At 50.7% G+C, this 25,330-nt stretch overlaps 2 protein-coding genes across 5 annotated transcripts in view; one reads left to right on the top strand and one right to left on the bottom strand.

Moving 5' to 3' along the window:
• The first annotated feature begins 2,325 nt into the window (after positions 1-2,325).
• On the top strand, positions 2,326-11,924 carry XKR8 (XK related 8). The gene is made up of 3 exons (XM_054011624.1): positions 2,326-2,714; positions 5,463-5,659; positions 7,244-11,924. The coding sequence occupies exons 1-3, from the start codon at positions 2,398-2,400 to the stop codon at positions 7,972-7,974; spliced, it is 1,245 nt and encodes a 414-aa protein (XP_053867599.1). The 5' UTR covers positions 2,326-2,397; the 3' UTR covers positions 7,975-11,924.
• Positions 11,925-12,014: 90 nt separating this feature from the next.
• EYA3 (EYA transcriptional coactivator and phosphatase 3) overlaps positions 12,015-25,330 on the bottom strand; it is a 132,891-nt gene continuing 119,575 nt past the window's right edge. For all 4 annotated transcript variants that reach the window (XM_054011620.1, XM_054011622.1, XM_054011623.1 and 1 more), the window contains 4 exons: positions 24,360-24,474; positions 23,372-23,493; positions 21,446-21,546; positions 12,015-15,481 (listed from right to left, as the gene is read on the bottom strand). In XM_054011620.1, coding sequence (XP_053867595.1) covers positions 15,401-15,481; positions 21,446-21,546; positions 23,372-23,493; positions 24,360-24,474 — 419 coding nt within the window. In that variant the 3' untranslated portion in view covers positions 12,015-15,400. The remainder of the gene's footprint in view (positions 15,482-21,445; positions 21,547-23,371; positions 23,494-24,359; positions 24,475-25,330) is intronic.

The following is a 25,330-nucleotide window of genomic DNA, read 5'->3' as shown; positions in this document are numbered from 1 at the left end:
TGAGGTGGAACCCCGTGTCACTGGGGATGCCATCAAATTCTTTTGACAGGTGCTGTTGAAATGATTCTGCAATGGATCCGTTATCACCAGGCAAGTTCAACCATGCTTGAGCACAATCACAGTATTTATTCCACCTGCCACATGTAAATGGTCAAGTGGACTCCTTCTTTTTTGAGGCTATATGCATCTAACAATGCAAACAGTTATAAAACTGATTTCAGAGTAGCAGCCGTGTTAGTCTGTATCTGCAGAAAGAACAGGAGTACTTGTGGCACCTTAGAGACTAACAATTTCTTATGAATCTCAGATGATCGACAAGGGATTTCCTGGTCTTTGTCACTACCCTTGAGCTGGCCATATTGGTTCTGCATGAATACATGTTAACTGGTCAAATCCAAGGCCTCCTAACTGTACTACTGGCTCTTTTAAAGTGGTGCATGATGTGGGGCTGACTCTGTACTGCTGTAACTTTCCCATATTTGCACCCTGGGCGCGGAAATGTAAAAAAAAAAGCAAGGTCTAGGACAGAGGTGGACAAATCTGGCCCATGGGACCGTCCTGCCTGGCCCTTGAGCTCCTGGCCGGGGAGGCTAGCCCCCTGCCCCTCCCCTGCTCTTCCCCCTCCCCTGCAGCCTCAGCTTGCCGTGCTGTCGGCAGCGGGGCTGCGAGCTCCTGCTGGGCAGCGCGGCGGCAGGGCTGGCTCTGGCCGGGTGGCGCGGTTGCCAGTCCTGCTGCACTGAGCGGCATGGTAAAGGGGTGGGGAGTTGGGGGGTTGGATAAGGGCAGCGGGTGGTGTGGGGCAGTCAGCGGACTGGGAGCAGGGGGCAGTTGGATGGGGCGGAGATTCTGGGGATGGTAGGGGATGGGGAATGGGGGGGGTTGGATAGGCGTGGGAGTCCCGGCGGGCCCGTCAGGGAACGGGGGTGTGGATAGGGGTTGGGGCAGTCAGGGGACAGGGAGCGGGGGAGGGGGGGTTGGATAGGGGCAGCGTCCGGGGTGTGTGTGTCAGGGGCAGGGGGGTTGGATGGGTCAGGAGTTCTGAGGGGGGCAGACAGGGGACAGGAAGTGGGAGGGGGAGAAGAGGGGGCGAGGGCCAGGCTGTTTGGGGGGCACAGCCTTCCCTCCGGTCTTGGAACCCTGATGTGGCCTCAGGCCAAAAAGTTTGCCCACCCCTGGTCTAGGAGACTACAATGAAGTCACTTCCTGAAAATTGACATGGTTGACAATGTTCATTGCTGTGCCTGCAGTATCCCCTAAAATACTGATATTAATAGTTGCTGCAAGGAAAATGTGGTGGCGCTGTGTTCTTACCCTGTCTTTTTCTTTGAAATTAAATTTATCACCGTTTGAGACATCAAAACTTCCCTGTAAGATGTAGACTTTATGTGCCGTTTTTCTACAACACTGCTGTCAAGGAAAATATGCTGTTTGCCATGAAAACACTTGACTATGAATATTTAGAAGAAATTAATTTAAAATACGCATTTATCATCCAAATACTTTGCCTGGAGTTAAAATGGAATAATGAACAGCTCTACTGACCCATGAGTATTGCTGAAGAGAGATAAATTACGGGCTGGGGTAATGTTTTGCCCCAGTAACTTTACCCAGACAGAGAGATTATTACCAATCCAGCTGATTATTGCACTTGTGACATTATCCCTTTGTATGATCAAGGAGGAAAATATTGGTGTTTAATATGCAGATGGCCCAGACTCCTGGGCGTTAAAAACAATGTAATGCATAATTCAACGATAAAGACAAGGTTTTTGAGCATTTTAAACGCGTTTTCTCCCGTGTCTTATGCGTTCCCTGGTCGTTTCAATACGTTTGGCGGGTAGATTTCAATCATTACGAAGCAGCCCGAGCCCCGCTGCGGCTAACGGTGGGAGCCAGGCGCGCTGCGCCGGGGCCCTCGCTGAGCCCAGGCTGTGCGGGGCGAGCTTCCCCCGCGGGCTCGCAGGTCGCCGCCCGTTCGCCCGCCCCGGGGAGCCGCCGGCCGGACGTGCCCTGCAGGCCGCGCTCCTGCCCGGGCGCCGCCGAGCTCCGGGCTGGAGGGTCGGGGTCGGGCCTGGGCTGCGCGGCGGCCTAAGTCCTGCCCCGTGGCCGCTCGGCCGCGCCCTCGTGTCTCCGCCCCCGGACAAGCCGCTGCCGCCCGCGGCCCGGGAACTTGTCTAGTGCGGCGCTGTGGGGCCGGGGAGCGATCGGGGTGAGCCCGGAGCGGAGGGAGCCGGGGAGGAGGGGGAAGGGGTCAAGGGGCAGGAGGGGATTCAGGGGGGTCCCCCAGGGCAGCCGGGTTCCGGGGGGGGGGGGGAGGAGCCGGCCCCTCCGGCTCTGGGCACAGCAGGCAGAGAGCAGGGCTGTGCAGGGAGAGTGGGGCTGTGGCCCCTTTGTGCCATGGCAGGGTCAGGCCATGGCTCTGGTGGCCCCCAGCCCTCATCCCCTCGTTACCGGTACCTGGACCTGCTCTTCGCCGTCCTGGGCACTGCTGCTTTCTTGGTAGACCTGGTCGCTGATCTGTGGGTGGCCTCCAGCTACATGCAGGCTGGGCACTGTCTCTGGGGGGGGCTGGTGCTGGCACTGCTGGGCCTCTCCTCCCTGGCCATGCAGTTCTTCAGCTGGGCCTGGTATCAGACGGACAACATCGAGCAGGACCTTCCCAGTTGCTGCTGCCTGGCTGTGGTGCACCTCTTCCAGCTGGGCTATCTCTACAGGTAAGGGCACTGCGGAGGTGAATGCAGGTTAAGTGCCCCCTGCCCAGTAACTCACCCTCTGCTGAGATCTTGCAGCCCAGGGCCACCTGTCCTTCACGCTGACCTCAACTAGAGAGGGGTCCAGAAGGTTCCTGCAGGCCCTGCTGCTGGGCACACACAGATCCTGGAGGGAGGAAACTAATGGTGCCAGAGTGAATGGTAATTTCTAGGCACAAGTGGGTGGGAATACCCCTACCTGTTCCCCTGGCTCAGAACTGCAACACTAGCCTGGTGGCAGGTGCTGGACTGGTCTGCACATCCAACAGCACCTTCCCTGTGCCACTGGTGCTCTGCCTTCGCAGCCTTCTCCCCAGTGCGGTGAAGACACATTTCGCCTTGCCTTGCCCTTCATCATCACAGCTGCTGTCACTTCCATGGGTAGGTAGCCTGCTCCATATAGGCTAGATTTGAATTTCCCACTATAATTTACAAATAAAAACTACACTACACTGGAGTTGAGGCTGAGTACATGTCAGTAACCAAAGGGTTAAAATATCACAATGCGGCTGTAATTATCCCCATACCAGCTGTTACAAACTCAGGGTTAAGGTTCAACTGAAATCCAAAGAGCGAGGGTGTGGAAGTGCACAGTCAAGGCACCTGTATTCCTGCCTGGTAGCGAGGCCCCTCAGTAATTCTTAGTGCACTGTAGGGTTGTGGTCCCAGATGAAGCTGATTTTGAAAGACAACGTAATTTTGTTCCTTTTCCCCTCCTTGGTGCCCCTCCATTATACAAATATTAATGTGCTGGTCAGGGACTTGTTCGGTAGGTGGCAGGGCTTGGTTGCGGAGGGGCAACTGCAATAGGTGACAACATAAGGAAACGTCAGAACTGTGAGACTCCCTGGTGCTAACGCATACAAAACAGTGCATGTTTTTGTCTTTATTCCCAGCATGCACAAGGAGGCCAGGTCTACAGTAAGGCTTGGTCTACACTACCAACTTATATTGGTATAACAACGTCCCTCGGGGGTGTGGATCTCCCACACCTGAGAGCGACCTAGTCCCCAGTGTAGATAGTGCTGTTGATGGAAGGACCTCTTCTGTTGCCATAGCCACCGCCTCTTGGACAGGTGATGAAGAAGCTCTCCCTTGGTGTCTTCACTAAGTGCCACAGTGACATAGCTGCACCCTGTGCCGTTGCAGCGCTTAGGTATAGACAGGCCCTTACGCTTCTGCAGGTGTAGCAATGTCAGTCAGAGGTGGATTTGTTTGCAGCACTGCTATTCCGGCAGATCACCTAGTATAGACGTGGCTGTATATATAAAAGTGCGTTAGCCAGTATAGGTGACTTTGCTTGTGGAACTGGTATAAGCAGAAGTTATACCTCCAGGAGGAGGGTTTGCTCGTATAGCTACACTGGCACAGTTATACCAGCAAACCTTTTCTGCTTGAACTAGGCCTAAGTGTGAAACACACTCAGCTCCCTCAGGCCTCGCCTGCACGACCTCAGGTCTGGGGTTGGCTGCACCGGTACAGTCCAGTGGCAAGCGCAGAGAGCAGTGGTTCAGCTAACCTAGTTGTTGAAGCTGTGCTGTTTTCTGGTGCAGAGGAGACCTAAGCTACTGCAGCTGCCTTGTCAGTTCCAGCCATTTCCCCTAAGATGTCCCACCTTTGCTAGCTGGTTTTGCTCTGCTGGGAGTAGTAGCACCAGGAATGCTAGTGTAGACAGTACTCAGAGGCCACCATCCCATTTCCTAGACCTGCTTGGGTATTCTGCTGGCAGCCCCCATATGCTAGTTGTTGAGGTCACAGGGGGTGCTGCAGAGCTAGTAACTAAGAAAAGGCTGATGCAGACAGCCTCAATGCTGTACCCCATGTTCTTCTCTTGGTGGAGTGTTTCATTCATTCTCTGCCCAGGGCACAGAAACAAACTGCTGAAGTTCCCAGGGTTCTCTGCACATTGGGGCTGTGTTTCAGGCCGCCACCGGCAGGTTCAGTATCCTGTGTGTAAAAAGCAATGTCATTTCCTGCATTTGAACCTATGGTTGTTAAAACTGGGCGGACTGTTTGCTGTTCACCACTTCAGCTGATTGCTGGGGGTTGTGCTTTGTTCAGCTGGGACAAGGAAAGTAGACAAGTCACTTTCTCTTTTGGTTCTGGTCCGGTTCTAGTGGATTTCAGGTCACTCTATGCAGTGCTCCTCACTGCAGTGGTTGGGTTGCAAATACTTCAGGGGAATGTTAAACCCAAACCAAAAATTGTTTTCATTGGAACTGGGGAGAAAATGACGCCCCTGGATTTCTTTCTTCTGATGGTGGATTATTAATACAGCCTAAACTTTGGGCCTAAAGTGACTTGACAAGTGAGTGTGAGATCTCAGCCTGTCAAACGCAGCCCAAAGCCCCGCAAATGAGTGACACTCTGAAGTTACTCATGCAGGAAACGTAACCTGCTGTGGGACCCTGGCATTAGCATACGCTCTGTAGCATCCATATCATGAATGCTGACTGGCGACATAGATAGTTGTCCATAATAGATGTCAGGGAAAGGCAGGTACTGGGGATTAAAATGAGATTTCCCTTGACGTGAAGGGCATGAATGAGTGTCCCATTCACTTTGTCCAGCACAGATTTAGAGCTGTCTTGAGGGCAGACTGGCTCTGGAATCCCACGCCCTAGTGACGGACAGACAGAGCTGTGTTTGTGACATTGAGGTGCTGCCTGGTGTAGAGCAGCCTCTCATGGCAGGGCCGTGATGTCTGCACAGGTGTCTCCGTATGCTGAGAGTGGGCTGGCGAGTATGCAGGGCAGAGACTGCACCACAGCAGGAGCGAGGCTACGCTGTCTTCCTGTCCCACGACATCAGCATGCTGCGCCTCTTTGAGACCTTCCTGGAGAGCACCCCTCAGCTCACGCTTGCTCTTTCCATTGTTCTGCATACAAACAAGGTGGAGCTTTTCCAGGGTGAGTGGCACAGCTCCTGGGCATGGTGGGGGCAGGGCACTGGGGATTCCTTATCACAGACCCACCTGGTGAGGAGTGGGTGAGTTGGATAAGGGAACAATTCCTTGAGCTTCTTCAGCTCTGGCTTCTAAAGGATACGAGAGCTGGGCCTCGTTCTGGAGCCCATCAGTCAGACTGGGGAGGTGCTGATTCTCCCTGGGAATGTAGCTTGACCCCTCCTGCCCACAGTGTCTTGTGGTCCCAGCCCTGGGGGATTTCTTGCTAGGCATCGCATTAGCTCAGAGCTGGGGTTGAGCGTCGTGCAGGGCCAGGCTCTAGTTACAGAGCTGCCCAGTGTAGCAGGGCAATGAATCCCTAGAGGCTCGGTACCTTCTGCTTGCATTGGCTCTGCACCTGGGACGCCCTCTGGCCAGACCCTGCAGCGTTAGGAGGGAGGTTGGGATGTGCTGTGCTGCAAGGAAGGGGGTTCTGGCTGCTGGGAGACTGGACTGTTACCTAGTCGCAGGTGTTTCCATTTCATGCTAATGTGCCCATCTCAGATGCTGCAAAGCAGCCTTCTGAGAAGAGGGGAGGGGTTGGGATTTTGGTGCCCATGGGGAGGGATCCTCTCTGGGAGGTGGTAGGCAGAACACACTGAACAAGAGGGGCCAAAGCAGGGCCCTCCATTTAGCCGAGACCTTGCTTCAGCTGGGAAAGGGGTGTATTGAGCCCATGGAGCCGTGTGCCTAGCCAGGTACAGGCGTGGCATCTCCCTGCGTCTGGGCACATGTGGGGTGGGCAGTGCCCTTGGAGATTGATTGGCTCTCAGAGCTTCCCAGTGGGACACAAAACTGGGCCAACCCTGAGTCCCCAGCTCAGTTGAGGGCCAGATGCTATTCCATTGACTCCAGTGGGTCAGGATTTCCCCTGAGTGTTTAGTGCTTGGCTGCAGGGGGCGGCACAAATCCGGCTTGGTTCAATCCCTCCCTCCATGCTGGGCTCCCATAGTCAGGAAGTAGCAGGGTGCCTCTGGCCTTGGCCTCAGAGGCTTGTCACTGTGGCCCAGGTCCTGTGGCTATACCTGACTCGGTCCTAAATGGAGATGGCTGAGTCATCCTCCCAGCCCCATGGTGCCCCCCGGGCCCCTCCCCCCGGCTGTTGGCATCCGGGCCAAGGAGGGCTTCCCCGAAGTCCTGCACTTCTCTTCTGGTGCTGCCCTGTGGGGGTGGGGAACTCCCATTCCAGGCATCTCACAGGGCGCAGAGCATAGAATAAGGGCTGGCCTGTGGCTGGGTACTTCCTAAGCCTTTCTGGGGCTCCCTGAAACAGGAAGTGGCGTGTTTCAGCGCAGACCTGTGGGGCGGGCGAGCGAGGTGTGCAAGGGATCTGAGAGCAGCTGTGACACAGAGCCGTCCTGCTGGGCTGGCTGGGGGGCCCTTGAGAGCAGTGGGCTTTGTTTGTTGATCTAGGGCCTGGTTGGGGTGAAGCCGGCACCTCTCCAGGCTGGTCACTGTTGCCCAGGGCCTGAGCCACTGCCTGATGCCCCATGCAGCTGCCCCCACTGCCTGTGTTCCCCAGTGACCTTTTCTCCCGCTGTTGTCATAGGGCTTGGGATTTGCACTGCCTCCCTATGCGTGGCATGGTCACTACTGGATTATCACCAGTCCCTCCGCTGCTTCCTGTTAGACAAGCATGAGCTGGGCCCGCTCTCCTCCACCATCTACTTTCTGTGGAATTTCCTCCTCCTCTGCCCCCGCGTCCTGGCAGTCGCACTCTTCGCCACACTCTTCCCATGCTACATCGGCCTGCACTTCCTGGGCATCTGGACTGCCATGCTCCTCTGGGTTTGGCTGCAGGACACTGCCTTCATGGAGTGTCCCAGGCGGGAATGGCTCTACAGGGCAACGGTGGCCGTGATTCTATATTTCTGCTGGTTCAACGTGGCCAAGGGGCAGACGCGGCAGCGCAGCGCAATCTATCATGGCTTCATCCTGGTGGACAGTGTGCTCCTCGCTGGCTCCTGGCTCTGGTACAATGCCCCTCTGCGTGAGCGCTCCTATCTGCTCCCTGTGCTTCTCGCTGCCCTGGTCTGCTCTGTGCTCGGGCTGCTGCTGAGAATCACCTACTACAAGTGGCTCCACCCCACGCTGCAGACCCGGCGCCAGGCGAGCTATGATGAAGTAGACACTGCAGAAGGACTAGCCCATTTCCGAGCTAGCCCAGCGCCAGCCCCTGTGAACAGACGAATGTACCAGCTGTCCCAGAACCACTTCTTGGTCTCTTTGCAGGCCGGACAAAACTGGGGGAATGGTGTCCTAGATGACATGTCTCTCTGAGCACAGCTGTCCTGCTCCAGGCAGAGGGATTTACACCTCAGGGATCTGTGCTGGGGGATCCCATTCCAGACCTGGCTCCAGCGTTCCAGGGCCCGAGCACCACACCTACGGAAAGGGCAGCTGTGGCAGGGAGAGGAGGTTGGAGAGAGCTGGGCGGGCCGAGAGCACTGGCACTTAGTAGCTGTGACCCCTGTTCTGGGCTGGCTCTTCCCGTGGGAAAGGCAATGCAGCAAGTGTCACGGGAGAAACCCGCTAGAAGAGTGCTGGCTGCCGAGTGGGCTCAGCAGCATATTAACCCTTTATTGTCAGGCCCCTGCCCCGGGACCTGCTCCCCTACAGCAAACTCCTCACTTCTTCCTGCTCGTTTCCCCCCACTGCCCTGTTGAGCCCCATCCCCATTTCCCTGCCAGGCTCTCCCCTGCTTTGTTTCAGCAGAGTTCAATGGGAAACTGTGTGCTGTTCTTGGCAGGACCTGCCAGATTTTCCATTTGTCTGGGATTTCCCTGCACTTGTGTTTGTTGCTGATTTCAAAGCTTCCCTGTAGTAGTGGGTAACCCATGGCACTGCTGGAGGGTTTTCCAGCCAGCTGCAAAAGGTCAGCACCAGCTGAAACAGTGTGGTGGGAGGGAGTTGGAGGCCAGGATGGACGACTTGTTGGTGCCACCTGCCCCTTATGCCCAAGCAGTACAGGGTGACCCTGAGCGCCCACCCCTAGTAGCCACCCATCTGGTGTTGTGCAGGAGGGTTGGAAATCCAGATCAAAAGCTTCCCCCACAGCCTCAGCCCTATCCCCACCCCCACCACTCTCACACCACCCCAAGGGGCAGGGCAGGGAGCTGTGGGTCTACAGAGGAGATGTGCCTTGTGGGGCAAGGGAGGGAAACCCTTTTCCCCACATGGCCCATACTGGTGAAACATCCCCTGCACCTGGGGGGGGGAGGGGTTTCCCCACCCACCCTGCATGGACCCACGGTATTTCCACACCGTCCTTCAGGCCCATGGGTGGGGGAGGAGTGGAGGCGCTGTCCCCATTATTCACAGGCGAGAGGGGTGCTGTCTTTGGCTGTGGAGTAATTTGTTTCCTCCTCTTTCCATACCTCCTGTGAGAATGACTGTGGGTTGCTAGAGCCCCAGACGGTGGGCAAATGAGTCAGGCAGACACTCAGAAGGGGTTTTTCCCTCAGGCAGGACTCAAATTTGCTAGCGGCCTGGAGCGTCTTGTGTCACTGCCGGGTAGCTGCAGCCCAAAGCACATGCCTGGGAAAACATCATGAACTGGCAGCACTGAGACTGGGCCCACCCAGGTGGGGATGCGGGTAACTGCACACTAGACTGGACTGGGACAAGTACTGCTCCCAGCTGGCCTGTGCAAAACAGGGTGGATTGATTAAAATCAATTATTTAAATCAATTTCTCCATTTGTGCTTCAATCATTTTCTAAAGGAAGTGAGATAAACATGTTGACTTACAACCCCATAGAGGCTTGACACTAGATTTGGAACATCTTTTTGCTACCTCAGAGAGTACACTACAACAATATACATTTATGTAAGCAATTATACAGCTTAAGAATCTGAAAATATTAACTGTACATTTTTAGTATGTTAAATGGTGATTTACTAGATAACTTTTTGCTCATTTGTGTCAAGCTTTGTTAGGATGGTAACTGGAATTTAAACAAACAAAACAATATAAAATTTATTTTTATTAAACAAAACTACCTTAAAAGTTGTTTTACATAAATGTCTTATCAAAACATGTTTCACATTTATAACAATGATTTAATCAAAGAGGGATTAACTGGTCAGTGAATTAAACTGATCATTTCAGATGTTGTGATAATTGGTCTAAAACTTTTGCCTTCTTGAGAATTTACATGGAAAGCAGGGCAAGTTATTTTCAATAAAGAAAGCATGTTATAAACAGGTGCAAGAGAATCAGACCAAGTAAACCAAAAAGGCCATTCTGATATAATCCAAAGACTGTTGAAATTATGCTGGTTAAAAACAGATGATGGAGCCAGAAGTTAATATACCAAGATCGGTGTGCCTTGCATCTTTTCGGTGCACTGTTTACATTCAGCACGTGTTCTTTTTTTTACCCAGAGGTACGGGAATCTCTCAAAACTATTCTAATAGGGTCTTTTTTACAACCTGCAGCCATGGTAGCTATTTCTCCCCCCGTTTCCAGCTGTTGAAATCAGAACTAAGGCTGCACACAAGAATGTTGTTCCTTCTTCCCAGTGCAGTTTTGACACTGCTGTTGCTCCTTTCTGGTTGCACAATCTGCTCCTTCTCCCGTTACATAACTTCCCTGCCCGCCCAAAGAACTAACAGCAATCCAAGACTTCTGCTTGTGTAACCCACATGCCTGTTGCACTGCAGTATTGCACTTGTTTAGAGACAGAGGGAGGCAGTTCAGAAGTTAGTGGATGTCTGTGCACACACGCGAGGCCATTTACTGGAAGTGCCCAGCCCCATTCAGAAGCAAGGGCTAGGAGTTACTAGGCAGATCAGTGTTTTTTCATGAGCTGGAGAATAAGTGTCCATAGCGGATGGAGTCATAAATATTAATAATTTGAGAACTGAGGCCATAAGGGCTCAGGTAGGGACAAGCTATAAAAAAGGAGTATGAGATCCCCACCCCCGAGAAAGCTCAATGGATGATCCTGACGAGATACATGATGGCATATCCTAGATTCAGAGACTGGGTCTTTTGCACCCAGTAGCACATCCCCAGGTCCCCCACAGGATCAAGCCATTAACGCAGCTCCAGACCTATTGTGCCATATTTATAAAGCTTGACCTCAGAAGTTAGAATCGGGGGAAAACATCTTTCTTTCTACAGAAAAACAGCCTTTAACCTAAAGGTTTTGCTAGAGGCTCATGGATTCAGCAGTTATTTTTTATTTAAATGTTTAAGAGAGAAGTAGTTTTGGCTGTAACAGATTTTGTATTAAATTTAGATTTCATTTTAAACAGGTTTATTTTTAAAAATAAAAACAATTTAAACATCAAAAAAATTCCACGTAAGTCACAGAACTCATCAATGTTGCGGCATGAGCAATTGTGGTTCTCTGTCCAGCCCACACAGCAAGCAAGAACTACCCCATGTTGGCAGCCACAGCACAGAGGCAAAAGTCTTGCATGAACCATGAACAGCACGCTCCTCATTCACCCTGAGAGATGGCCCCTCCAGGGCAGGGTTCAGAATTCTCCCCGGCCTATAATCAGCTCCAGGGCTGTCATATTGGATTTTAAAGCCAGCTGGGTGGCTTTAGTGCCATTTACACTGAACATAAGACCGGCTGTACCGGGTCAGACCAAAGGTCCATCTAGCCCAGTATCCTGTCTTCCAACAGTGGCCAACGCCAGGTGCCCCAGAGGGAATGAACAGAACAGGTAATCATCAAGGGATCCATCCCCTGTCGCCCATTCCCAGCTTCTGGCAAACAGAGGCTAGGGACACCGTCCCTGTCAGTGCACAATTCCTGCTGGGTGGGGATGTGACAGTCAGGTTTTCAGAGAATAGACCATAGCAATTATTACAGAAAATAGACTTTATTTTTCCAGTTTATAGGACAGTTCCCATCTCACAGAACATGACTGGTCACGGAATCCACAGCCATTAATGCCCTCAGTCACATACATACACTGCAACCAACACCTGGTTCTGTGTAAGGCATCTGGCGGGTCCAGAGGGAACCACCTGTTTGCTAATATACTCGAGTACAAAGGGGTAATGCAGCCCTGCCAGGGCACTGGGAACCAGCAAGCATCAACAGGCTGGTTTTTAAAGTAATGGAGCTACAGCAAAGCTGAGGACACAGACTTTACCGACTCAGCCTGGAGGGCAGAGGAATACTCAGAGGGAGCATCTTAGGGGGCTGTGCCGCTTAAATTACAATCAAATCGAAAAATAATCAAAAAGCAACAAAACAGCAGGCATTTTCAAACAATCCTCTTCTGAAGAGAATCCCACGCCTGCCAGCTCCCTAGCGAAGGGACAAGTCTCACAAATGCAGCCAGCCGTGGAAAGAATAAAACAGCCAGGTTAACCTTTATTAATGTAACACAGAAATGTACCATCAACCTCCTAGTAGAAAAGTATTTTACATACATTCGAGGAGACATCGTATAAATATCGCTAAGAAATATCACTGGCTGCAATAGTTTCACACTCAGCCTAAGTTTTGCTGAGGTCTTAAAGGTTCCTTAAAATAATCGGAAGTAAACAAACACAAAGCAAAGCCTGCCAGCTATCTGACTGCTCAGTACCTTGGCTTCTACGCTCACTACGAGCACCGGGGGATCCCCCCCAAGGCAGGGCTCCCCTGCAGTTCTACTTTGTACAATGACTGAAGTGAAGGGGGAGTTTTCCAAGGTTAAGGCACAGGTTTCAAATCCCAAGTTAAGCTCACTAAAGTATGACACATGTTCCAAACAGGCTCAGTTTCACAGGACAAAGTGCCTCAAGCATGTTTACAAGAGAGCTTCTGGCCAGCTAGTGACCCTCACCAGTGAGAGATGCTTATGGAAACCAGAACGGATTCTCCTTTGATCATCCAAAGTAGACTTCTCATCTTCAGACGCACACAGCATCTGTGTCTTTGGAAACTATGCATTTTCATGTGGCTAATTTCCTGCTGGCTCCTCTCCATTCTCAGTGGTTAATGTAGTAGCTAACCCTTCTATGGCCTTTATTTTACAAACAGGTGCTTTAAGGAGCTGAGAACAGGGCAACTCCAGGACCTCCTGTCACACATAGGACACCCCTCGCGCCACACTCCTCTAGCCTCCCCAAACACAGGGGCACCACCATATACAGTGCATGCCTACCCCGCCCCGAGTCCTTCTCCCCCAGTACACAACATGTTAGGAAGAGCAGGGACAATGGGGTCTCCTCCCAGTGTCAGTGTGTAAACCTCACTGGGGTAATGGCAGCAACACGAGCAAGAGACGCTAGTGTATCTGAACACTACATGACCAGGCAGCCTCCCTCAGGCTGCCAATGCAGGGAACAAAGCAGTAGTTACAAATACAGACGTATTTCCAAACATTAGGACAATTCCCATATAATGAGCCATAAAGTAACTACTCACTGTTGAAACTGGCGTCACAGATTCTCTACCAGGGAAGATGCTTCCCAGACTGAATGGTTTCTATGTACACGGCACTAAACACATGGAAGAAGTCTCCTGGGGAGCCAGCTACAAATGCACCCAGCTCTGGAGTATATCAGCTTAAGGTCAGAGTGCAAAGCTAGTGCCTAGTGAGTGGATATTACAAGAAAGGCAGGCTCCTAGTCCCAGAGCTCCCTTTGGCAGTTGGGAGAGGACATTGCTTATTTGTTGTTTTATCAAGGAGGTCAAAGATCTAAATATACCTGAAATCCAGAGACCTCCATGCTTTCCCAGTTCTCACCACTTTGGCTCTGCCTAGATTAGCAAACCCATCCAGCTGTCCCAGGGTTAGCAGGGTTGGGAGCCCTAGTCTAGAGAGGCCACCTGCTTGCCACCAGTTTTTCAGTCATTGTTTCTCCTGACCCTGTTCAGAGCTGACAGTGCTTAGAACAGTGGCAGCAGCCAGCGGGCTCTCCACAGGAGGCTCCAGCACTGCCAACACCCGTGCAGCTGAGCTGGTGCTAGCCATAATGCCGAATTCTCAGAAAGTGTCTCTGGCACAGACACTTTCCTTAGAAATGCATGAGCTTGATGGCATGGGGGAGTAGGACAGACACTTTGGTAGCTATGGCCAAAACAAGCAGCTGCTCAGTGTCCCTCTCAGTGCGTAGCTCTGTGGAGTGAAGTGCTGAGCTTCCCAGACCATCCCCTCTATAGGTTCCAGATCAGGGATCAAGGGCTGTCTAGGGAGCTCAGGATGTCTAAAGATGGGATCCTCTGGATACCTCAAACCTTTCGTATCCCAGCTGAGCACGAACAGCAGAGAAGATGCGCTGCTGCTGGGCATGAGAGGCTCCTACATTGTACACAGGAACCTCCGAGTAGCTACATGTTCAGGTGCTGCCTTGGCACATGCTTAGGAAAGAGGCAGAAGAATTTCACATGGGATGGGGAGAGCTATGCAGAACAAAGCCCTGCAGATAACACTGGAACTGGCCTCTGACATGAAGCCCCTGACTTGGAGGTGACAATCTCCAAGGTCTAACACATGGCTGGTACTGAGCAGGGTGGTGTTAAGATACAGGTCTTCTCACTGGGAGTTGATGTCACTTACGCCCTAGCAGAAAGGTCAATGTAGCTACAATCCGTGTCTGGGTGCAGTGGGGGTGGATGGGTGAGTGTCTCCACTCATTGCTAGTGGCTCTTGGTCTCAGTTGTCCTAGAAAACAGAATTCCACTGACAAATGGATTTTTGTTGGGTGTAACTGGGGCTGTAGCGTAGTGGAAAGAGAAATCCAAGCAACTGAACCTGATTCTGCCAACAGGAACTTAATGGACACGGATGGAACTGGAAGAAACAGCCCAGAAAGCCCACTGACATTTCTTTTCCTAATATAATTTGAAAGAATAATTGTGCCTTAAATCACTGGTGGCCAAGTGAAGAATCTCCCACCACATCAGCAGTGCTGAATGAAATACAGCACATGTTCCTGTAGTGCCCATCACTCTGTAGTCCCGATCACTGGCCATTGGCGAGGCTAGAAATTGGTAATTCTTAGGTGGGAGACAGGGCCCAGGGGAAGGGGTCTGTGGTGACTGAATAGAGACCCAAGTGTTCACTAGGAAAGCCGATCTTTTCCTATACGGGGAACTACAAGTCCCGGATACATGCCCTTCTCCCTTGTTACTATTCAGTGAAGCTGCCTTGGAACAAAACAATCTAAAGAAATGGCACTAAATTAACTCTTCTGAACAGACGGGGTGGGGGAGGGGCTCATTTGCACAGTGACAGAGGTATATTTGTCATTTTCATTAATATTTCCCATGAAAAATTAACAGACTTTTTGGCCTTGCAAGATGGGGAAAGTTCAACCCTGCCCCAGATGCTAGACTCTTTTCTATAAAAATAATGTCTATACATTCACTGTGGGGTCTATAATTAAGTTGGTTAGAATGGGAGAGGGATCTTACAAAAGTCTGCTGTTATTATATTACCACAAGGATATGCACAGTGAATCTCTGGAGATTACCAACAAGAGCTCCTTAACCTCAGCCATTCCTTTCTTTAGAAAACAGAGAACCATTAAAGACTGTAGCTATACTGTGTCTGCTGCTTTGGGTAAACCCCTTTGTACCTGGCAGTACCCGTGCTCCTGAGGAAGTGACTGGGTGTCACCTCCTACTGTAGAGTTTGCATAAGCTACATTTCTTCATCAAGGTGAAAAGAAAGCTCCCAGATAGACAAGATTTCTGCCCCTCCTGGAGAGGGGCTTGAAAGGAGCTACATTTGCTCTTCTCAGCTTCTTACAGGAAGTCTAGCTCGAGGGCCTGGTGAAGGGACACAAGGTCTGCATGGTTCGTGATCCTCCAGAAGGGCATGTTGTGCTGCAACAGACAGTTACAAAACCACTGTTACAGAACAGCTATCCATCTCCACATAGTCACATCAAAGAGCACAGGTCGAGTTTGACAATGCAGTCCCAAAGCTGACAGGCCCCAGCATACAGTGGGCCACCAGGATTCCGCTGGCCTGTTCCCGCCTGTGCTACCCACACCTGTGTGTTCAGGGTGACCAAGACTGCAGTCAGCCGGGTTACAGAAGGTGCTGACCTTACAGAAGGCTTTGGGCAAGCTGCTGCTGCTCTCAGAGGAGAGTTTGCTGCACAGTTTACAGGAGGAGCATGCTTAGATGAGAAAGCAGTTGCATGGCACACAAAGCTCACAGCATGCATGCAAGTCACGTCTGCATAATGACTGTTCAGACAGTGACTTAGTGCATGTGAGAGTCTCTCAGATCACATAGTTAGCAGGATTGGATTGAACAAGCCTGAACAGCTTGCTTAACCAAACTGTCAATACCCACTATTAGTCTAATTTGTAAAACTGAGAGGGGTTAACCAGGAGCAATCTAGTATCTAACGATTGTTAGGAACGGAGTCCTCATTCATTTCAGAGACCTTGCACCTCACCAATCAATGTAATATAGTAACATTGTCTGAGGATGATATTGTACTAACAGTCTATGAATGCAAGTTAAATGCAGCCAAAAAAGGAAGCACCCAAGGGAGACATTAAGGCTGAGAAATCAAGCCCTCAAGAGTCAGGTAATTCTCCAAATTAAAGGATCTCCCAGCACGTTAACTCTACTATACGTATACCCACTGTTAAACAGCATAGCTTGGGGGAAGGGAAAGTAGGGTTATTGTCCTCCCAGCAATTATGTTTCTTTGAGATGATGTGGTCAGTGTGAATCCCACTGTAGGTTCGCATGCCCCTCTGGTGTGAGATTGGGGTCTTTTGAGCAGCATCCATCGAGGCTGTGCATGTGTCCCATGCCCCCATATGAGGGCATAAAGGGAAGGACAGCCATGACCCTCCTTCAGTTCTCTCGTAATTCTCCCTGGATAGCGGGACAAGGAGTCTTGGCTGTATCAGTCAAACAGGGATTGAACTGAAGCACTGCTGTCCCGAACCTGTGGAATGTTTCACAAAGGTCAGTGGGTTGCTCCACATGGCTGCCCTACAGAGATCAGTATAGTTCTGCAGCAGGCCAGAGATGTTGCCTGTTCCTGCTGGAGTGTGCCCTGATGTTTGGAGGGGCAAGCTCAGCAGCTATCTGATAGCAAGTGGAAATGCATTGTGTGATCTCCTTCGAGATTTGCTGGGATGAGATGGCTTGGCCTTTCAACACATCACATATGACCACGAAGAGGAAGAGAGAGGTCTGAAATGCTTGGCCTTGCTGATGTAACAAAGCAGGGCTCTTGGAACATTCACAGCATGAAGTTTCTTTTCTCCTAGCAATGAGTACAGCTTTGGGAAGAGGACTGGTAATGATAGAAACTGGTTCAGGTGGAATTCTGAACTTAGGGCAGTTTCATCACCACTGTGTCTCTGTGGAAGGGTGTACATGGCAGTCCAGCCAGGAGAGCTTGCACTTCACTGACTCTGTGCTGACGTGAAGGCTATGAGAAAGGCAGTCTTGATGGTGAGACGGCACAATGAGCATTCCGCTAATTATTCTCAGGGGGACTCCATGAACTATAGGAGAACCACATGAATCTTCCATGTGGGAGTAGGGTCTCTTACTGGAGGCAGGTCTGGAGAAGGCCCTTGAGAAATCTTGACACTATAATGGTGTGAAAAACCTGAGTGTACCTGCATTGGAGTGTGGCACACTGATACTACTGCCAGATGGCCTTTAAGGGAGCTAAGGCCTAGTCCTGCCTGCTTCAAGGACCAGTATGTAGTCCAGAATCTTTGGTATCAGGGCCTTAGCTGGGTTTACATCATTTTGAGTTGTCTACATGGAAAATCTTTTCCACTTTGAGGAGCAAGTCTTCCCACAGGAGGGTTTCTGACTCTGTAGAAGGATCTCCTGGACCTGCAGGGAGCAGTCTCCATCAGTCCTGTTGAACCTTCCAACATCCAGGCCATCAGATGCAGCAACCACAGGTCCAGGTGCAATACCAGCCCCTGGTTCTGCAATTGCACATCCAGGTAGGTGGAAAAGTGTATTAGTGGGAATGTCTACAGGAGACCTGACAGCCAAACTTGTCTCAGCCAGTAAGAGGTTATCATTATGATCATAGCTTGGTCCCATCTGATCTTGGATATTGAGACCACTGAAGTAGAAAGATGTCTGTAAGGGAGTGGGACTAAAACCTCCCATGGAGCAGAAGTCCTTGCACGTGGCATTGTTCACCATGCAAATAGGCCTATGGTGGGAATAGCCCACCAGCAAAACACTGGGTCTAGGGATGGATTTCCGCGTTCCTGCTCAGGAAGGTGCCAGGTTGTTGCTGACCCCTGTTCAGTGCAGAGCTACTGGAATCACTGGGTGTCAGTGGCACCATTTCCAGAACACGATCACCTCCAGGCAGGAAGGAGATGATTGAGTACCTCCCTGCTTGTTTATGTAGCGCAGGGATCGGCAACCTTTCAGAAGTGGTGTGCCGAGTCTTCATTTATTCACTCTAATTTAAGGTTTTGCGTGCCAGTAATACATTTTAACGTTTTTAGAAGGTCTCTTTCTACAAGTCTATAATATATAACTAAACTATTGTTGTATGTAAAGTAAATAAAGTTTTTTAAATGTTTAAGAAGCTTCATTTAAAATTAAATTAAAATGCAGAGCCCCCTGGATCGGTGGCCAGGACCCGGGCAGTGTGAGTGTCACTGAAAATCAGCTCGTGTGCCGCCTTCAGCACGTATGCCATAGGTTGCTTACCCCTGATGTAGAGCATCACCAGAGTATCGTCCATAAGGATCTGCACTGTGGCATTCCAGAGGGCAGGCAAGAATGCTATGCAAGCCAGCCTGATGGCTCTTAGTTCTAAGACATTCACATGGAGTTTTAGATCATCCTGAAGCCAGAAAGCTTGCATCTGCAGGTGGTTCAGGTGGACACTCCAGCCTGTGACCAGCACCATCATCAGGGAGGGGACTAAGAAAGGTACCCCTTTTCTTACGTACAATGGGTCTAGCCACCATTTGAGGTACTGCAGGACATGGGGTAGGTCCGAGACTTGTTTGGTCATAAGGTGCCGAGATGGGGAATAGACTGTCCTCAGTCAGTGTTGCAGGAGGCTGAGGTGAAGTCTGTCAAGTAGAGCCACATATGTGCACACGGACATAAGGCCAAGGGTCTCAGACATGTACACACTGTGGTTGTTGGCCTTGTCTGCGGGTCACACACTACAACTGCAGGGACCGGAACTTGTCCTCAGTTTGGCAAAAGCTTTCCTCAAAGGAGCTGAGCAAAGTTCCTTTGAACTCTTAACGTCTGTGCCGGTACAAGAGACAACGTCTCATGGTTCACCAGGAGTCCCAAGTGGGAGAATGGAGTGAGGATATGAGCTGCTTTGGTCTCCCCTCAGGATCTGCCTCTGCCCAGCCAATTGTCTAGATAAGGGGAGACAGATTCCTTGTTTGCTTAGATGGTTGGCCACCACAGACAGACGCTTGGTGAACATTCTTCACTCCGTAGAGTGTCAAGAGAGCAGAACCCTGTACTGATGATGGTCGGGCCCCACTGCGATGCTCGATACTTCCTGTGGGCTGAGCGGATGGCGATGTGGAAGTATGTATCCTGAAAATCAAGAGCCACAAACCAGTGGAGCTTGGAGCCAATGGAGACAAATATTACCATCCTGAACCTGAGATGGCATATGTATTTGCTGAGTCTCTTCAGATCTAGGATAGGTGAAGACCCCTTTTCTTCTTTGAGACAGGGAAATATCAGGTTTAGAAGCCTCTTCCCCTGCACTCCTGAGGTACCTCTTCTATGGCTCCTAGGCAAGGCAATGGGGGCCACTTCTGTTCGTTATAGGCTCTTGTTAAAAGGGTGCCTGAAGAGGGATGGGGCGGGGGTGGGTGGGTATGAGGTAGGGAATGGAACTGGACAGAGTAGCTCTGGGCGATGATCTCCAGCCCCATCTGTCTGTTGTTAGCACAGACCATGCCCAGTGGAATGGGGTGAGGTGGCTTCCAAAGGTCATGTTCAGTGGACTGGTTATGCAGTTCTTGACTGTCCAATCAAATGTGCTGATGGGTCATCATGGGGCTGAGGAGCAGGAGGGTTGTTGACATGCCTTGTACCTTTGCTGGCCTGGTACTCTGAATGTCTGTGGTAAAACGGGATATGCAGTCTCTGTTGGTGCAATGATTGAGAGCAGTATGCATTTCTAGAGGGTGGGGAGTGTAGTTTCCCAGAAAGCATAGGTCGCATTGGAATCAGTGAATGTAGGGTGCTCTCAGTCCATTCACTGAACTGCTCTGAAGCCTCGAAGGACAAGTTCTGGTAGTTGCTGGCCAGACCAGTGCCAATTCAAGTATGCTGGAGGTTAAGTCTGTAGAGACCCTCTGGTTTATTGGTGGCACTGCTCATAGACCTCAGTGGTGACGGGTCTCTGCTAGACTCCAATAGAGAGGCATGTCCTGGGGATAGTGAAGAGGACAACATTTCTTCCATAGGCAGCATTGATAGAAAAGGTGGCACTGGTATCAAGGAGTGTGTGGGTGCTACTGCGTATGTCTGTGCCGACTGCGGCTCTGGTGCACTCCCAGTCTGTACTGCCAGTACCAGAATCGACATCAATGGAGGTACGTCTGGTACCTGTACCAGTGGAGTCTGCTGCAGCACAGTGTTCTCCTCTCCATTCATCTTCGGCGCCACATGCGACTTGGTCGGCTTGTCTCCCAATGTCTTCTTGTGATCCTTATTATGGGAGGACACCGAGCTCCTGCCCTGATGGCTAGGGAGACCCCTCTTGAAACCCTATTTCTATGTCTGGGCTACTGATGGCTTGGCCCTAATGTCCACACTGCTGCCAGTGCTGGCTCTGGCTTTGGTGCTGTTTTGTTTGCACAGGTCTTTGGCATGGCCTGCCTGTTGTGCTGGAAGATGCAGGCTTGATCACTAAAGGGGTCTGAGCTTGGCTCTTCTGCATCCAATGCCACTCTCATAGCTTGCTCCAGAAGACAGAGATTCAGCCTCATATCCCTTGACTTGTGGGTTCCTGCAGGAGGATAGGCAAACCGAGTCTTTGCTTGGGATGCGAGGCTCTCCCCAGCAGAACAAGTACCTGCTGTGCCTGTCGTTCAGAGGAATCAGCCCATCGCAGGAGGAGTGGGGCTAGAAGGCAGCATGTTTTGAGTCTGCCATTCAAAGCTCCTGTACAGGGGGGCTGTCTCTATGGGCAGGTTGTACAGGGGAGCTGCAAGCAACTGTTAGTTTGACAAGCGCTAAGAACAGAGTAGGCCAATAAAAATAAAGAATGAAGGTGGTTCTGAAGAATCTCAGAAGATCTGAAGGAGTTTTTTGATAAGTTTAGCTGGAGTGAAAGACTAGTGGGTCGGACACCATCTAGGCTGTCTCGCAGCCATGGGTGGTAAGAGGGAATTGAGGGAGGGTTGCGACTGCCTGTCCTTTCTGACCTGGCAGGGGAGCACAAAGAGACACAGGGCACATGCTTGTCCCTGCCAAGTACTGCAATTCAAAAGAATCCAATGTCATGTATGTGAGACGCATGCACACCTACAGTGGATCCTCACCAACGTACACAATGGTGAACACTACAGGAGTGCAATGTGACAGAGTTAATGCTGGTAATGGCACCAAAAGGTGAAGAGGCCAAGGGATCACAGCTACATAGAGGCAAGAGGGGAAGAGCAGGGATGGAGTGCACGTCACAGGAGGATCGGTGAGGAGCTCCACACCACTGGGGAGCAGTCAGGGAAGAAGAGCCAAGCCCCAGAAGCAGAGTCTGTGGAAAAGAAGAGCAGTGGCAGCCCAGCCTCCCAGTTCACATCAGCCCCACAACCTGGGCTGCAATCCCAGACACTCACCTGTTTAGCTGCTATCTCTTCATCGCGCCCATCTCCGATCACCACGTATGTTACTTTCTTTCCAAATCGTGACACAATCCTCTCAAAACAGCTCTCTTTACCTGCCAAAACACACCCCAATGGTGGATGCTCGTGGGAGCAGCACTATCCATCCCAGCACAGGCCCACCCTGCCTGGCCAAGGGCAGACTCTCGTTTGGTTCCTTTCACAAGGCTACCATCTCCTCGGCAAGGACAGAACACCTGCTTTGGACTCTACTGGTAAATGATTAGGGGTCTGGAGCACATGACTTATGAGGAGAGGCTGAGGGAACTGGGATTGTTTAGTCTCCAGAAGAGAAGAATGAGGGGGGATTTGATAGCAGCCTTCAACTACCTGAAGGGGGGTTCCAAAGAGGATGGAGCTCGGCTGTTCTCAGTGGTGGCAGATGACAGAACAAGGAGCAATGGTCTCAAGTTGCAGTGGGGGAGGTCTAGGTTGGATATTAGGAAACACTATTTCACTAGGAGGGTGGTGAAGCACTGGAATGCGTTACCTAGGGAGGTGGTGGAGTCTCCTTCCTTGGAGGTTTTTAAGGCCCGGCTTGACAAAGCCCTGGCTGGGATGATTTAGTTGGGGTTGGTCCTGCTTTGAGCAGGGGGTTGGACTAGATGACCTCCTGAGGTCCCTTCCAACCCTGATATTCTATGATTCTAAGCTGTTCCTATTCACAGGAGCAGCTGGAGAGAGCCAGGCATCAGGGATTTCTCATTTGCACAGTGCTGATTTCCTATTGCAGGATAGAGAGATGGTCATTTTCAAAGCACACAATACAAATGCTGGCTCCTTCTCTGATGGGGGAGCCCCAGTCCATGTCTTTTTCAAATCCAGTACTGGGCTGTCTAGAAGGATGAGCTCACAGCCACTGCAGACTAGAGGAGCTGGGCACCAGGGAGAGATTTGTCTGTGCCTGCCACTCCCTCCCCAAGGATTGTCTGGAAACACCAAGCAACTATAGATCTAGCTCCAGTGACTAGATGGGCCCATCTGCCATATCCAGGCCATTTGAGGGATGCAAGCCAAGGGGTTCCCCAACAGGACTGCTAGCCAGTTCAGACATCACGCAGCTGCTATGCCATTCCTGAGAGGGTGCAGTACACTCCTCCACCCAGCTGGCTCTACTGTCCGGTGCTGAGGAGGGTAAAGTCATGGCCTACCCTCATACTCTGTCAGGTATCTAGCTCCCAGAGGCATGCCAGCAGGGCCTGTGCTCTCCATGGGATTCTGGCCAGCAGCACCAGGGCCCTCCCTTCTCCTGCACATCCCAACACAGGGCTTGACCAAAACTGGAGATTGAGAGGGACAGTGAGACTCTGCCAATTGAGCAAAGCCTCTTTCAAGTCCCTTTCGCAATGGCTCTCTGTCTGCTGCAGCACTATATGTCAGGTGGCTGCAGACTCTTTATTTCCTAAAGAGGTTTTACTGAAGAGTCTAAAATCTCAAATATCTACAGATAAGAATGTGTTAAAACAATCTGAATACTTCAGGAGTTGTACTGAAGCCATATTCTGTGCTGTCTGTGGAGTGCCCAATGACAAGGATGAGGGCAGAAGTCCTCAATTGGCAGTCTTGGGCAGTGCTGTTCAAACTTAGCTGTGTTACTGGGGACTTGTCTACATTAGGGTTTTTTGCATCTGGGCAGCTACCCGAGTGCCAAACTAGCATGGATGTTCTGCACCAGTGTAAAATGGGGTTTACCCCAGGATAAGCTGTGAAGGTACAAGCCCTGCATTATGCTAGTGCAGTCCATCCACACTGGCAATGTAGCAACAGTGCTAAAATCCCTGACATAGTTGAGCCCTGGCTCTTCCTCTAGAGGTCCCAGCCAGCACTCTCAAACAGGCACCCCTGGCAACAACAAAGAGCTATTTGGAGCAATAACCTTACCTATTTTTGTAGCACTATAAATATTTTCAATGGGGAACACTTCTCCCAAGCCGTACAAGAGAACTTTCGCAAGAGCTGGCACCAGCTGTGTCGTCGTGATCAGGACATTCACACAATTTTTTCTAAAGGGTAAAAGAAGAAACAATGAAAACCAGCCATGGCAGAGGGTGCAGGGGCTGGCTCTGGACAGCTGGCTTAGGCAACCATAGCAGGGGCCATGTGCTCTGCTGGACACTGCTGTACTTTTCAAAGCAGATCATGATTTAGCCTCTCTCTTTTTGCCTGCTGAAAAAGTCTCCTTGCTCTCCCCTTCATCCCTCTCTTACATTTAGCACTTTTTGTACATCCCTCCTCTTCTTTACACTGCATTCAGTGCCTTTAACAGTAGCTGGGCTCTGTCTGTCACTACTGCTTTCTGTTCCAAGTCACTGACATCAGCACTCAAGTCAGTTTGAGTCTGAGCTAAGAACACAGCAGCAAGGCAATATGCTGTCATGCAGAAGTCCGTCCCTCACTCCCCTGGGGTGGGGGAGGCAGCACCTTTGGCCACTGGGAAAGGAGCACTCAGTTTCAGTTCTGAGCACTTTCAAGACATTAACAAACACCTGCCGAAGCCAGGCCCAGCATACAAACAGAGGGCTGCTGTATCCCAGGTCTCTGAGGGGGGAGGAAACACAAAGTGGGAGGGAACAGAGATAGCCCAGGGGATCCAAATGCTGCTAAGGAATAGGTAGCTAGAGGAAGTGGTGCATGGGTACTGCAACCATTAGCTGCAACCTTTTGCTCTGCTTTTTGGCACTGGTGTGTTGCCATAATGCTAGGCAAGTAGCAAGGTAAGAAGATCACTATGCCTGAGCACCCTGCCCCTCCACAAGTTCTGCTGAGTTACTCTCTGTTCTGATAGAGGCATGGGCACTGCAGCGGGGCCTGGGCAGCTGGTCACGGACAGTTACTGTTGAGTGACACATACTTGGCCCCATTTCCATACCTGGACTGTATGAGAAGTAGGGATTTTAATGCAGTTCCCAGCCAGGAATCCGTTAACACTTCTATATCAGCCCGTAGTCTCTGCAAAGCTTCCCTCTTCTGTGGGCTGAGGAGGCCTATAGGAGGTGCAGACAAACAAAAAGCTCCTTAGAAAACCACATTTCCCCAAGTAGAAGTATTGTCCAATGCAGAGAACTGCCCCGTTCGGACCTCAAGGTAACAGCGGTGCTTTCTGGTCTGACTGGCTGGAAAAGGCATGTTAGAAGGGTTGTTTCAAACCTGGCTGTGAGATTAGGAAAACAACAGCTGGTAAATCAGTTTCCATGCACACAGATGACATGGCTGGGAAGTCAGGATTGTAATTGGAGTTTGAATTCTAAGGAGTGTGGGGAAGAGGAAACAGGGCAGGCATTTCATGATACTTTGACATGATTGTGTAAAACTAGCTCTTAGAGTACTGACAGTACAATCTGTTCCATTTTGTTCCATTCCAAAGTGCACTGAGTGAAGGACAAGGAGCTAGGTAGGAACTCCTGGGTTGTATTCCCAGTCCTGACACTGACTTACTACTGTGTGGCCTTGGGCAAGTCTATAATCTCTATGTACCTGAACTTCCCCATTTGTAAGAAAGGAAAAATGCTGACCTAACATCCTCGACATTGGGGCAGAGATATCTGTGCAGCACACTGAAGCAGTAAAGCACTATATTTATAGATTCATAAGACCTGAAGGGACAATTCTGATCATCCCGTCTGACCTCCGGGATGTCAGAGAATTCCATCCAGTAAATCCTGTACCAAGCCCAGAATGTATGTTTGAGAGCTAGAATACAGATCTTTTAGAAAGAGACTTCCAACTTTAGTTAAAAGACGTAAATACAAGGGTTAGTAGTGCTGTCACCAGTACATTTGCACATCCCACTACCGCTCCTGGGTTAGTGTGGGCAATACAGAGTTTTGGGGTTGTTAGGAG

The sequence above is a fragment of the Malaclemys terrapin genome, chromosome 22 (genome assembly GCF_027887155.1).
Source record: "Malaclemys terrapin pileata isolate rMalTer1 chromosome 22, rMalTer1.hap1, whole genome shotgun sequence".
NCBI classification, from domain to species: domain Eukaryota; kingdom Metazoa; phylum Chordata; order Testudines; family Emydidae; genus Malaclemys; species Malaclemys terrapin.
Note: the sequence above shows the minus strand (reverse complement) of the source record. Positions and strands in the feature narration are given on the sequence as shown.